The sequence below is a fragment of the Watersipora subatra genome, chromosome 1 (assembly GCF_963576615.1).
Source record: "Watersipora subatra chromosome 1, tzWatSuba1.1, whole genome shotgun sequence".
In the NCBI taxonomy this organism is placed as follows: domain Eukaryota; kingdom Metazoa; phylum Bryozoa; class Gymnolaemata; order Cheilostomatida; family Watersiporidae; genus Watersipora; species Watersipora subatra.
Window position 1 is genome coordinate 59,516,137 of NC_088708.1, and position 13,191 is coordinate 59,529,327.

At 34.7% G+C, this 13,191-nt stretch overlaps 1 protein-coding gene across 1 annotated transcript in view; it reads right to left on the reverse strand.

The window, feature by feature from the left end:
* Positions 1-13,191, reverse strand: part of LOC137389703 (atrial natriuretic peptide receptor 1-like) — a 34,130-nt gene that overhangs the window by 11,813 nt on the left and 9,126 nt on the right. Inside the window, exons 5-14 of the mRNA XM_068075782.1 lie at positions 11,143-11,260; positions 8,980-9,131; positions 8,522-8,597; positions 7,408-7,522; positions 6,572-6,658; positions 6,066-6,209; positions 5,350-5,471; positions 4,284-4,468; positions 3,839-3,940; positions 2,982-3,101 (exon numbers count right to left, since the gene is read on the reverse strand). Of these exons, the coding sequence (XP_067931883.1) occupies positions 2,982-3,101; positions 3,839-3,940; positions 4,284-4,468; positions 5,350-5,471; positions 6,066-6,209; positions 6,572-6,658; positions 7,408-7,522; positions 8,522-8,597; positions 8,980-9,131; positions 11,143-11,260 (1,221 nt within the window). The remainder of the gene's footprint in view (positions 1-2,981; positions 3,102-3,838; positions 3,941-4,283; positions 4,469-5,349; positions 5,472-6,065; positions 6,210-6,571; positions 6,659-7,407; positions 7,523-8,521; positions 8,598-8,979; positions 9,132-11,142; positions 11,261-13,191) is intronic.

A 13,191-nucleotide genomic window follows, 5' to 3' on the forward strand; every position in this document is an offset into this window, starting at 1 on the left:
CAAGTCCATATATATATATTTTTCAAAGTATGTCTGTGGATATGTGGATCTGTGTGTCATTCCGGCTATAGATCTTAAAATCTTGATATTAAAATTTCATGTACCAATGGATTTGAACTCACGACGAATGCATTGACAAGTTTCTTATCCGGATGCTCTACCGCTGAGCTAGAACACCATAGTCATCAGTTACGTTTTCATATAACGGAAACACCATGTGCGCGCTAATTATTTTAGCCTTGCATCCATGAGTTACGATGCTCCCGTTCAGAAATATTTTGGGATTCAAGCATATGCAACGCAATGCTCATTTGTTTTTTTCATTACGACTAATTTATTCGGCCCCCGATGTCGAGAATAATTTATCTCAAACTTAAAATTTGGTGATTTGTGTACGGATTATATAGTGAAACTTCGGTTCTCGAACGCTTCATTTCTCGACCAACTCGGTTTTCGACCAAAGATTTTGAGATTTGTTCCTCTCAGATCGCGAACATAAATTTGGTTCTCGACCACACCAGAGCATGCGCATTGGAATTAGAACAGCTCCGGAAACGGCGTGGAAACGTTCGTTAACAAACGAAGAAGCTTTTTACACTTCATAAATTCTTTACAAAAAGGGAGGAACCATCTGGGACGACGTCTCGTCTACCGAAGAAATTTGTTAGGGAGATAACCCCTTCAGTCGAGTTACCCTAAATTGTTTTGGAAGAGGATTCTCCTTTAAAGATGTGAAGTAAACATGCCATTGCTGTTTATATTCTTTTTTTCTTACGATTTTTGATGTAACTGATTTGTTGCATTTTTTGCTGTTTCATTATCAATTTTTAACATTTTTAGTATTGTATCTTAACCTTTAATGTTTTTGATGTTTTAAGAGGCCAACATACGAAATGTTTACTTTTGTTTTCTTTTACCATCACCATAAATAGAAAATCTTTTATTAAAATTAAACACGATCTATATCTGCCTGTTTTTATTCATAGTATGCAGTATACAGTACAGTTTAGGGTGTAAAATGTTGAAAAAATACTTTACCGAAGTTATTTTTTGCCTTGGAACGGATTAAAATTTAGCTAAATTTATTCTAATGGAAAAAATTGTTTCGAGTTTTGAACAACTCGGTTTTCGAACAACCTTCTGAAACGGATTATGTTTGAGAACTGAGGTTCCACTATACGTTATTAAAAGATATACTGTACGTCACTGAAAGTTATGAAATTTTAAATTTACAGTGGTTTGAAAACCTTTACAGTTGTTTTATTTACTTTTAATTGAGTTGTTCTGCACAAAACGCTTTTCTCATGATATAAAGTTTGAAAGTTACAGTTGTTTGAAAATGTTGGAAAACCTTTACAGTTATTTTTATTTTCTCTCTTAATTTATTTCAACTACACAAAACACTTCTCTCATGAAATGTAGTTTGAAAATTAGAATGACAAATATTGTTATATGCTAAATACAAATAATTTTCGGTTCAAAGACTTTTTATTACCTGGGCAACGCCTGGTAGTACAGCTAGTCTATATATATATATTTCTTAAAGTATATCTGTATGTCTGTATGTTGTATATCTGTCTGCATTCCGGCTATTAATAGCTATTATTAGAATAGCCTAGCTGGGCAACAATGTTGGCGCAATGTCATTGCCTACCGGAATTTGAAGCTTACTAACTAGCTTAGTGGAATTTTCCATTGGCAATGTGCCAGGCCACTTGGCAATGGCCTGCCATTTGCTGGAGAGTTGCCTGCCAACAAGTGGTAAGCAAAACTCATCACTTTTCATTGTTTATAAGCTGATTTTTAATACCCGGGCAACACCGGGAGACACAGCTAGTAAATATATAAATGCGAGTGTCTGTTGACTGTCATTTGTGTGTCCAGTCATAGCAAATAAAAACTAGGAATGAAAAACCTGCTTCGCTCTAGAATTGAACTCGAAAACACCCGTTCTGCAAACAGGCTTTCTATCCATTACACTATGCTGTCCTTGCCATACTATGGAATAATTGTTCACATACTTATTTTACCTGTTAATATACTATTGGTTAATGCTAGCGCGCTTGAAGATCATGATTGCGTGAGAGATCATGTAATGATTATCAGCACACTTGTAAGCACAAGCTGGCTTCAGACTAACGGACTCGGCTCTTAGTATTGTAAAGACTAGCTGAATGCCCGGTATTGCACAAGTAATAAAATAATTACCCAATGAATTTGAGTAACTTAGCTAGCAAAGCTAGTCACTTACTATAATAAGAGCCGTGTCCTACATCTGAAGCTAGTTTGTGACGTTACGAGTGATGATCTACAACGCAATCATGAACTTGAAGTGTGCTAGTATTTTTGCAAACAATGCATAAGTATCTGCCCTATAAAGTCATGGTATGGCAATGACAACTTGATGTACCGGATTCGCTTGCTGGTCTGCAGACCAGGATGTTCTGAGTTCAAATCCAGTGTGATGCGGATTTCTCATTCCTAAAATTTTATCGTTATAACTGGACAGACGACAGAGAAACACTGAGATGAATACATGTATACAGATTTAGACTAGCTTAAGTTACTAGCTTAAATTACTCAAATAAATTTGGCAAAACCTTAGCCGATGGCAACTACTTTACCTGCCACTGTTTATAAGCTGTTTTAAATCATGAACGAATGTCTAGCATAAATAGGAAATGTTTTTCAATAATTTGTTTTAGCTATGCTTGAAACTTTTAAATATTTGAATTAATAAATAATTGAAAAATAAACAAACACATTCATTTAAAAGTTACAATGGCGAGTGTTGGATGTTAAATAAAAATGATCTTTCTGGGCAAAAAACTTTTTATTACAAGTGCAATGTCGGGTATTCAGCTAGCAATATTAGTAAATACGAAATATACTTCTTCAGGAGTGAAGAGAGTACGACAAAAAGAGGTTTTTGGCGGAGATGATCAGCATTGACACTACTTGTACTAAGAAGAAGAGCTCACCATGAGCATCATCAGGTCGACAGCATTCATCTTATTTGGGTTGATGGTTTTCATCTGCCTTTTCATCAGTGTTGCTGATGGACGGAGACTCGCCCTCATTTCTAAACAGGATTCAACAGCCTGCAAATAGGAATCATGGTCTTGTATAAAAATATGCAAACAAGTGCTTATCAGAGCTAGACCAACACTAATATTATTGGAAGTATTTCAATCTATAACTAACTCATGCTTCCAAGGAATATTGGGTCGAATATGTGCTATATATCATGTTAAAGGCTAAGAGATACCATGTTAACAGGACTAGGTGATACTCACTATGTTAACAGGACTAGGTGATGCTCACCATGTTAAGAAGATTAGGAGATACTCACTAGGTTAACAGGACTTGGAGATATTCATCATATTAACAGACGTAAGAGATACTAACCATGTTAACAGGACTAGGTGATACCAACCACGTTAGCAGGACTAGGTGATACTCACCATGTTAACAGAGGTAGGAGATACTAACCATGCTAATAGTACTAGGGAGTACTCACCATGCTACATGTATCAGTAGCCTACAAGGGATACTCACCAGGTTAATAGTACTAGGGGATACTCACCATTTTATTCAGACTAGGAGGTATTCACTATGTTAACAGATGTAGGAGATACTCACCACGCCAACAGGGCTAAGGAATACTCACCACACCAACAGGGCTAGGAGATACTCACCATGTTAACGGATTTAGGAGATACTCTCCACGCCAACAGGGCGAGGAGATATTCATCATGTTAACAGATGTAGGAGATACTCACCACGCCAACAGGGCTAGGAGATACCCACCACGGCAACAGGGCTAGGGGATACTCACCACACCAACAGGGCTAGGACAAGGACATTTTTCATCACAACTCAGTTCATTCCTCACAAGAGCATTCTTCCAATCCATCTTCAATTCCTCCAAATTTGCTGTCTAAATCAGTGATAACAAGATGAAGTCAAGTTATTTTTACACTTACATTAAGTATGCAGCCACGTTCTACATCTCAACAGAATTTCAGCAAAGAAAAACTAAAATACTATATATAGATAGTTAATGAATAATGAAGGTTAACCAATACCACTACAATTGGAGACTAAATACATGTATCCTGTGTGCTGTTCGGTTATGAGCTGCGTCTACTACGTGCATTTGCTTTATTCTGTTACTGTTGTGTATGAGTAACTCTATGATTTTGACGATATGTATGTTAGATATGTTTCGTTAGTATTTAACTTTGGTAAATGATCCGTTTATGCTGGAATATTAAACTCACATTCTTCTTTGGCAGCACAGTCCTCGTTGATATCTGCATCATGAGGATACCGTATGAGAACATGTCTCCTTCCAAACTCATACACCCATGTTTTAGCTCGGGCGCTTTCCATATTTTGAATCTTTGATAAGATTGCTGAGAGACGGAAGTGGACTCTGTGGATCTTAGACTCGGCACACCAAAATCTATAATTGTTCAATGAAAATAATGTTGTGTTCATTGAAGATATGCCATATGCATCTATGAAGCTGATATAGAGATATAACATTTCTGTAAATATGGCCCAAGTATATATATTTCTGTATATATAAATCAATGTATATGTATACATAAATATATATATTATAAACATGTATATTATAAATATAATATCACAACAATGGCTTATATATGTAGGCCAAACCTCAGTGTAGTCTATGTCTAGATGTCTACAACTAGATATAGTAAACGTGTAAATCTCACGTAAGCACAGACTCTAGTGACTAGACTCAAGTAACCCAAATCACTCATAGTTATATTACATGTATGTATATGGCTTAATAATAACTATTGCATGTAAATAAACATAGCATATGCATAGATACAATCAACAGCTAAGCATAGAAAGATGTAGCATATGCATAGATATATTGTCAATAGAAATCTAGCATATTTCGATGGTATAGAATACGGCTACCCTATAGATTATTCAAGTCTCTTTATGTAATTGTGTTAAGCATAGTATTGTTGAGCCAAGAGGCAATGCCAAAGAAGAACACAGACTCTGGCATTATTCGGAGTTTTAGTCTCATACAGAAGATCATAGACTTTTCCATTTCTACATTTAATCTTCAACTGCTGACTTCTCTATGGCTTATTGATCAAATCTTACTTCATCAATATAACTTCTAAACAACACAGCAAGCCATTATCTGGCAGCTTTGAATAGACTTGAGATGCATGAATACAGTGGATGTGGAAATACAATATAATAACAGTAACAATCAATCTGTTCAAACATAATAAATAAACATAGAAACGATATATAAATACTCAAGGAATTAAATAGCATAAAAGCTGCTCTAACCAGAGATTTTGACACTCCATCGATCATCAACGAGGCAGTTCTGAAGATGGAGCCTCCCATGACAGACTTCATGAGAATGCAGATATGAAAGTCCACTTATTATATCTGTGGCAAAAGAGAACCTGTCAAGGAGATGAAGACGACAGTTAATTCATAAGAAGTTATATCATTCTAATATTTTCTTTGTATGTTAAAACTGTCAGTTGCGGAGTTTATATAAACCAAGGTTTGACTGTATTGGAAACTCTCATTCATCACAGCTGACTATGAGCTATCACAATTTTATTAAACTCTTATCACCAGTTCTGTGTATGAGAAGTTGCAATGTGCTGTAAAAGTAGTGTTAGGAGGGGTGAAGCGTACAAAATGGCTTTAGTGGATAGCAAATGTGATATATGTAATAAAATAGTAAGTTGTTTTTGATGTATCAATATAACTTGCTCAGGTGATTACACACCGTCATAAGATGAGGAGCCCAATATGGCGTTGCACTATATAGCACAATAAAGATGGTTTTGTGATGGGTACAGGCCATGGAGTATTATGGTAGTCTCTACCGTTTAGGTAGTTGAGTTGTTGATTTCATTTAGAACTCTCAGAGATCATACAAACTGAGCATATCAGGTTAATCGACTACTATGAAATTTTGTTGAAAAAGTTGTAAGCAGTATGTCAATCTGTCTGCTATGAATTATGTTACTCACGACACAGCTTACCTGAAAGCCCAACTTAATGGTATGTTCTTAGCTGTTAAGACTTTAGCCAGGTTTCCTTTGGAGCAGAACTTGGAGAGAATAAAAATATTGGGAACTTTCACACACGCCCCAACAAATTGTGTCACATTTGTATGATCAAATCTCCTACAAAATTCAAATATACAACCAACAATGCTTTTCTCAAAATAAATCTTGCATGACTTTATAGCAAATATTTTAAAAATAAATTTAAATTATGAGAAAGCTTAAAATAAATATTTTAAAAAATTCCAATTTATAGTCTTTGATTTATCTTAATTAATTGTCAAAGCACTAAACTGAATAAAACTTTAAAATTTGATAAATTCATTTGCACAAAGACTAGCATGAGGTTGAAACAATGCTAAATTTCTTTGTGTGGACAGAGAAAACTAGAATTGTTTGAAACTTCTTGCATACTCTGGTATATTTTGGAGAGTTGCGAAGTGAATGTTGCTTTATGTGACCTTAGAGTTCATACTAGTTACCTAATCTGCCGAACTTCAGTTCTAATCTGCTTGGTCAGCTTGAATCCTTTCTTATTGACCCTCTTTAAGTAGTGTAGCTCTCCATTACTAAAAACCAATAAATGCATAAGCTGATATTCATTGTAAGGGAACTACTTTCCCAGGCAAAGGTCAAAGGTCAAATAGGCAAGATAAGTCAGATTACCTATAAACCTCGATGTACACAAAGAGTTAGCAAAAAGAGGATTTTTGTTAGACTTGAATATGTCAAACAACTAGCACTTGCTGTATCTGATAAAAAACAATTGTATAACAACTTGTCCTCTAGAACCATCTGATCTTTACCTACTACTGTCAAATAGTCAATAAATAAAATAATAAATTGTTTTAATATTAAAACAAGGAGAGGTAAATGGCATTGTACTAAAGCCCATCTACATTGCCAATAGTGACAACAAATGGCAGTACTGGTTCATTCTAAGTTGTACCGTGCCAATGAAGGTTTCCCTATCAAATATCTTTATATGCCGCTTGACCACAAGTTTAGCAAAAGTGTAATTCATTTTTAAATTTTGGTACAATCATGTTAATATCAGGTATCTGCTATGATTTTACATGTATGGCTGATGTGCATAGACATGTAGAGATAACTCTTCTAGAATGTCTTTGTGCAGTTAAACCTTGAGAACTACACAAAAAGTGACTGAGATAATACATACTATTATGTACATTTATTTTAATAGTTGCTTATCTTTATTGTCTAATTGATAAGACTCTTGTGCAGAACTCTCTATACTAGACACAATACTGAAGCTACACAAATCAATTGTATCTCAGCTAGTAGAATAGAAACTTACTACATGCCAATGTTCTTATGCCCTCCTTTATCTATGATGTTTGCAACATGAACAGGTGTTTTTATAGGTTCCGTCATATTGTGCAAACTGTTACCAACAGCTCCAGGTGGTTCTTCTAAAATAGAGAAAACCGCAACTCGTAACCACTAATCTTGACATTTAGTAAGTGATAGAGAGCTATCTATAGATCTGCCTGCTTCACCTTTCCAACGCCTTCTTGGCAAATCAGTAAGGAAATAAAAGCAAAGAGCATGTTCATATGAGTTTTACGGAGTGCGTTTAAAAAATCGACTCTCTACATGAAGTTTAAACAAACTTCTCAAAAATCTAGAGTTCTAGACACACACCAATTCTTACATGCATCTAAGATACTATCTGTAAAACTAGTTATGTAATCGTAAGATAAAAGTAATACTGCAATTGTGGTGCTCAGCAGGATATTGAACAATACAAGTTGGTTAAGGAGACAGTTATACTTATCTGTTAGTCTTGTATTGTCCGCTACTGTCAGTTGACTGACACAAGTTATAAGAATGAGGGGTGCAAATACAAGCCTAACAGATAAAGTAAGTAAAACTCTTCTTGACTCACAAATGACTTTTTATGTATCTACACACAATGAAGTTACAGAGAGTTCAAGGCACAATGTATAAAGTAGACAGCAAAATAGATATACTATTAGATTACTAAAATAGATGTTACTTTGTGCTATAAATCATTTCTAGCATTTGCGTTCATCCAACGCTTGATTTGGACAATTGCTGGAAGCCCAACTTGCCATCGGTTTTAGTTAAAGCAAATGTATATCTAAATAGACAGCCAAATTAGTGACTATTCATACAATACGCCAACTTATATCAGTGTTCAATGAACTTTTAATGATTCTGTTTAGTTTCAAACTACCTCTACTCTACTTGGAATGAAATATTGAATAACACTTGAGCTACAGATAAAAACTAATTCAATTTTGTTAATGCATTTAACACTGGCATTATTACAAGATGTAAAATATAGTTGTTAGTCCTTTGATATTAAAATTAGAGAATTGAATTTTCTAGAAACACAAGACAAAAATACATAACAACTTGGTAAGCATTTTAGTTTATATGGTTACCTGTGTATTTGATATCTGTATAATTAACAATCCAGCTTTCATCCCAAAGCAGTTTGTTGTTTGTGTACTTCAAATACTAAAACATATATATGGAGGTTAGCATGATATCTTCAACTGCCTCTTGCTATTACATGTCACTAGTATCCTGCGCATGCTACACAATATAAATGACTCATTTGTAACAGTACACAAAAATGCTGAAAAAGAGAGAAACAAAAAACTCTGACTACTCTACCACCTCCATAACATTTACTGCTTGACCTAACTTATACGTTTTTAATAGAAACAATGATGATGATAAGTCAAATAAAATAAATTATTATCGTTCACAGTTTTGCTATGTATTACTTACCGTTACCATAACTACCAAACCTATGACAGATTTTATGTAAAACTTTGAGCTTATTGTTGCGAGCAGTCTGTGGTAGACCAAGACTACCACGGCTGGATATACTCACTGCAACTCCGATCAGAATGATGCTGGCAACTATGATGGCCACAGCGATTATAGCAGAGAGTTCACCAACGGTCAGAGGACATTTACCACAATCACTCGGGCACGTGCTGCAGTCTTCTCCATCTTCATCATTACATGTTCCATCTCTGCAGACTTTTTAAACACCAATTAAAATGATTACAAAAACATAGTTTTCCCCACAAAAACTTTAGATTAACTAAAGTTATAGATGAGGTTATCTATATAAAGTCATATCTCGACATACGAGCCTAATGCGTTCTGGAACTAAGCTCGTATGTCAATTTACTTGTGTCTCAAGGCACCATTTCCTATATAGTATAACTAAATAAAAATTAATCTGTTACCATACTGCAAAAAAACACATAAAACAGGATATTATGTGAAACACGCGTTTTCAATTGTTGTAATTCAGTGCCTACGCTCATAAACTAACAAGTTCCTATTTAGTTGTTAAAATCTGCAATAAAATGTAACATTACTATGTAAACTACTGTGAGTTTTTCTCTTCAAAACAGGCTAAGGTCTTTAAGGTGGCTAATGGCGGTCTGAGAGACTGGACAGCATCTCGTTCAGTGCGCTAAACTGTTGTGACGTTATGTAACAAAAACGTTTAATCTAATTTACATGAATTTATCTTACTAAACACACAGTTACAGCTAATTGTTAATCTTTTACTAAACTTACTTTGATTTTGTCGTCTTATGTTTTTGTTCTCCGTTTTCAGTTTGGCACTTTTAGTCTCACTTTTCCTATAACTTTTAGCCAACCTTTTAAAAACTTTTTTTAAACTGATTCGAGGAGAAAGACCGAGCAATGCTGTTCTCGAAAGCGGCTTTTCGCATACTTGGCCATTTAGTTTCCATCGGCAACCGGCTCGGATGCTTGTATCCCAAGGACTACTCGTATGTGAAGGAAAAAACACTCGAAATTCTGCTCCTTTGTTGATTTCTCGTATGTTGGGGCACTTGTATCTCAAGGTATGTCTGTATCTTCTATATATCTATTTCTCAAAGTTTGTCGTATGTTTGTAGCATTGATTGTCCGGTTATAGGTCTTAAAATCTTGGAATAAATATTCTATACCGAAGACGATTTGATATCAGGCCTTGCCGTTCACCAGTCTGATGACCCACTAGACTACAGAAATCGAATTGCTAGCTTGCCAATATAAGTCATTATATGAGAGCAAACACCTAACTGCTTTGCGTATGACGCAGGTCATAGCATAACGTCATGAGAAGCTGTTCGCTCACTTATTAAACTGGCTAATAGCAAAACTCTCAATACTTCTCATTGTTTATAAGACAAAACACTTTTCTCATGATATGTAGTTTGAAAGTTAGAATGGAAAATGTTGTTATATATTAAATACAAATCAATTTTCTGTCCAAAGACTCTTCTATTACACGGGCAACGCCGGGTGGCACAGCTAGTATATATACAAATAAAAAAATGTTTGTTCATTTGTTTGTCAGCTCTATACTGACTGGCTGACCTGCGTAGCCTTCAAAAACCAAAACATAAACATCAATAACATAATTACTTCTCTACCAGAACGTTTTCAATTACCCAATGGATAAGGCCTCTGACTACACGTCATCAGATATTAAATAATGCAAGTTGCTATACCATATCACCCCAATTATTTCACCCACCTTCACCTTAGCTACTGCTGTTCACAACGATAAGCAGATATATTTGTTACGGTACGATGAGTAGTAAAAAGTGCTATATATGTGCATGTACAAACGGCGCAGTTGGTAGGGCATCTGCAGAGTGACGATGAAAGTTTGATCCCCACCTACCGCTCCCTTTTTTGGCATTCCCTGGGCAAGACCCTTGCTTGAATAATACAGTATAATGTCTACAGCCTCTATGATCTCCATGATGAGTACAAAAATCAATGTTATGGCTCAGACATTGCCTGGTCAAACAAGGTCTGGAAGACTGTGGCCAAACCAACACAAGTATATGTATACAGTACTGTATAGAGTATATACAGTGTATACAGTGTATATACTATATATACAGTGTATACACTGTATGCAGTTTATACAGTGAATAGCTGATGAAAATAAGTAAGACCGGTACCAGCAGACTGGTACACGATTCCTTGCAATACCTAATATAATAGGTTTTCTTACCTGACCGAGGTGTAACAGTGATCATCCAGTTGAGAGCCAAATGCACTGTCGCCACCTTGAAATGGGCTATTAGAGCTGTGGATGTGATCTTATTATCTTTCAAATGCAGCCCTGAAAACTAGAAATGGTTAAAAGAATTATAATAGTTATTTTATGACCAGAAAGGCATTCAATAGTCACTTCTTAAATTGTTTTTAAAAAGTATAAGAAATCAGATAATAATTAAGTTGTTTTAATTTTGTTAAAAACCTAAAAAGGCTTGAGTAAAAGTTTTAGTAGATTCTGTGCAACTTGACAAAGGGAAGGAATCCAAGGGTAGTAAGTCAGATCTAAGGCTATTTAGCATTGTAGCGCATATGGATTATATCTAATTTTGATAGAATTCTAGCTTGTGATTATCTGTTTGTTCACAGAATCATGTTAGAATTTTGTACATAAGCCTTTATAGTTGTGTATGTTATAAAACCAAATTATGTAAAGTATTCTATTTTCAAAGATTTATAATGTTAAAAATTAAGTAACAATTCCTAAATTCAATAAAGTTATCTTCTAATCGTCTTGAGAAATGGTTGTTATGTTACCTGTATAAGGAGTGTGTCTGTTATTTATCATTCCCATTTTTATATTTGCATATCTTTAGATATAGGCATAGCTTAGTTGAATACAGTTGTACTCTTGTAAGTGTAATACGGTTATACTTACATAAGTGTAATACAGTTGTACTTACATAAGTGTGATATGGTTGTACATACATAAGTGTGATACAGTTGTATTTACATAAGTGTAATGCAGTTGTACTTACATAAGTGTAATACCGTTGTACTTACATAAGTGTAATACGGTTGTACTTACATAAGTGTAATACCGTTGTACTTACATAAGTGTAATACCGTTGTACTTACATAAGTGTTATATGGTTGTTCTTAAATAAGTGTGATACAGTTGTACTTACATAAGTGTAATACGGTTGTACTTACATAAGTGTAATACCGTTGTACTTACATAAGTGTAATACCGTTGTACTTACATAAGTGTAATACCGTTGTACTTACATAAGTGTTATATGGTTGTTCTTAAATAAGTGTGATACAGTTGTACTTACATAAGTGTAATACGGTTGTACTTACATAAGTGTAATACCGTTGTACTTACATAAGTGTTATACCGTTGTACTTACATAAGTGTAATATGGTTGTACTTACATAAGACAGTGTAAGTGCAACCAATATTAAGTAAGAATCAATGGTTTGCGTGTGCCTAAATGCTTGTGTAACTCAAACCACCGAGCTTCTGGCCGTAAGTAAGTCTTCTGGCCCTAACAACTGTACCATAGTTACTTCTTCCGTTAGATCATAAAAATTCATAATAGAACTAATAATTATAACGCAATGAGGTTGCTAACTAGCTAGAGCTAATTTTCAGTGAACTAATGATAGAATTCATATGATATTATCTTATGCATTATCATGCCAACTCAGGTAATGAGTTTTGTGATTTAGTGACATGACCGAAGCTGGTGGAAGTTATTATACTCTGTTCTCTCGTATTTACTAATATGCAGAGTTGCTAATGATGTCTGTGAACATTCATCATTTTATTTACACAGCTAGCCCAGAAATAATTACCTTCTTAAGTACTCATCTCCTGTTAAAGCCAGAAAAATGAGCTTTTTCCTTATTGACGTAAGCAATGAATACTTTATCCAAACATATTAATAGAATTCATCTGCTTGGTCTGCAGAAAGCAGAGCAGCAGCTGAAGCAGATGATAGCAGACAGCAACAATAAGAAAAACTTGGCAAGTGATGCAGTTTTTGTTCTTCTCGTTATCACTAGCAGACAACTTCATGTACCTGTATATCTATGATTTTTGTATTTGGGCTTGTATATCCTTGATAGTAAATTACTACAGCGACCATCACCATATGACCTTAAATTGTTCTGGTGTTGCAAAAGACACTTTCATAGGTGAAATTGTCGTATTTAGGAATATAGAAACTTATAGTAAGTATCTAATGTAAACCCACTGTAGAAACATCAAAGTTTTATA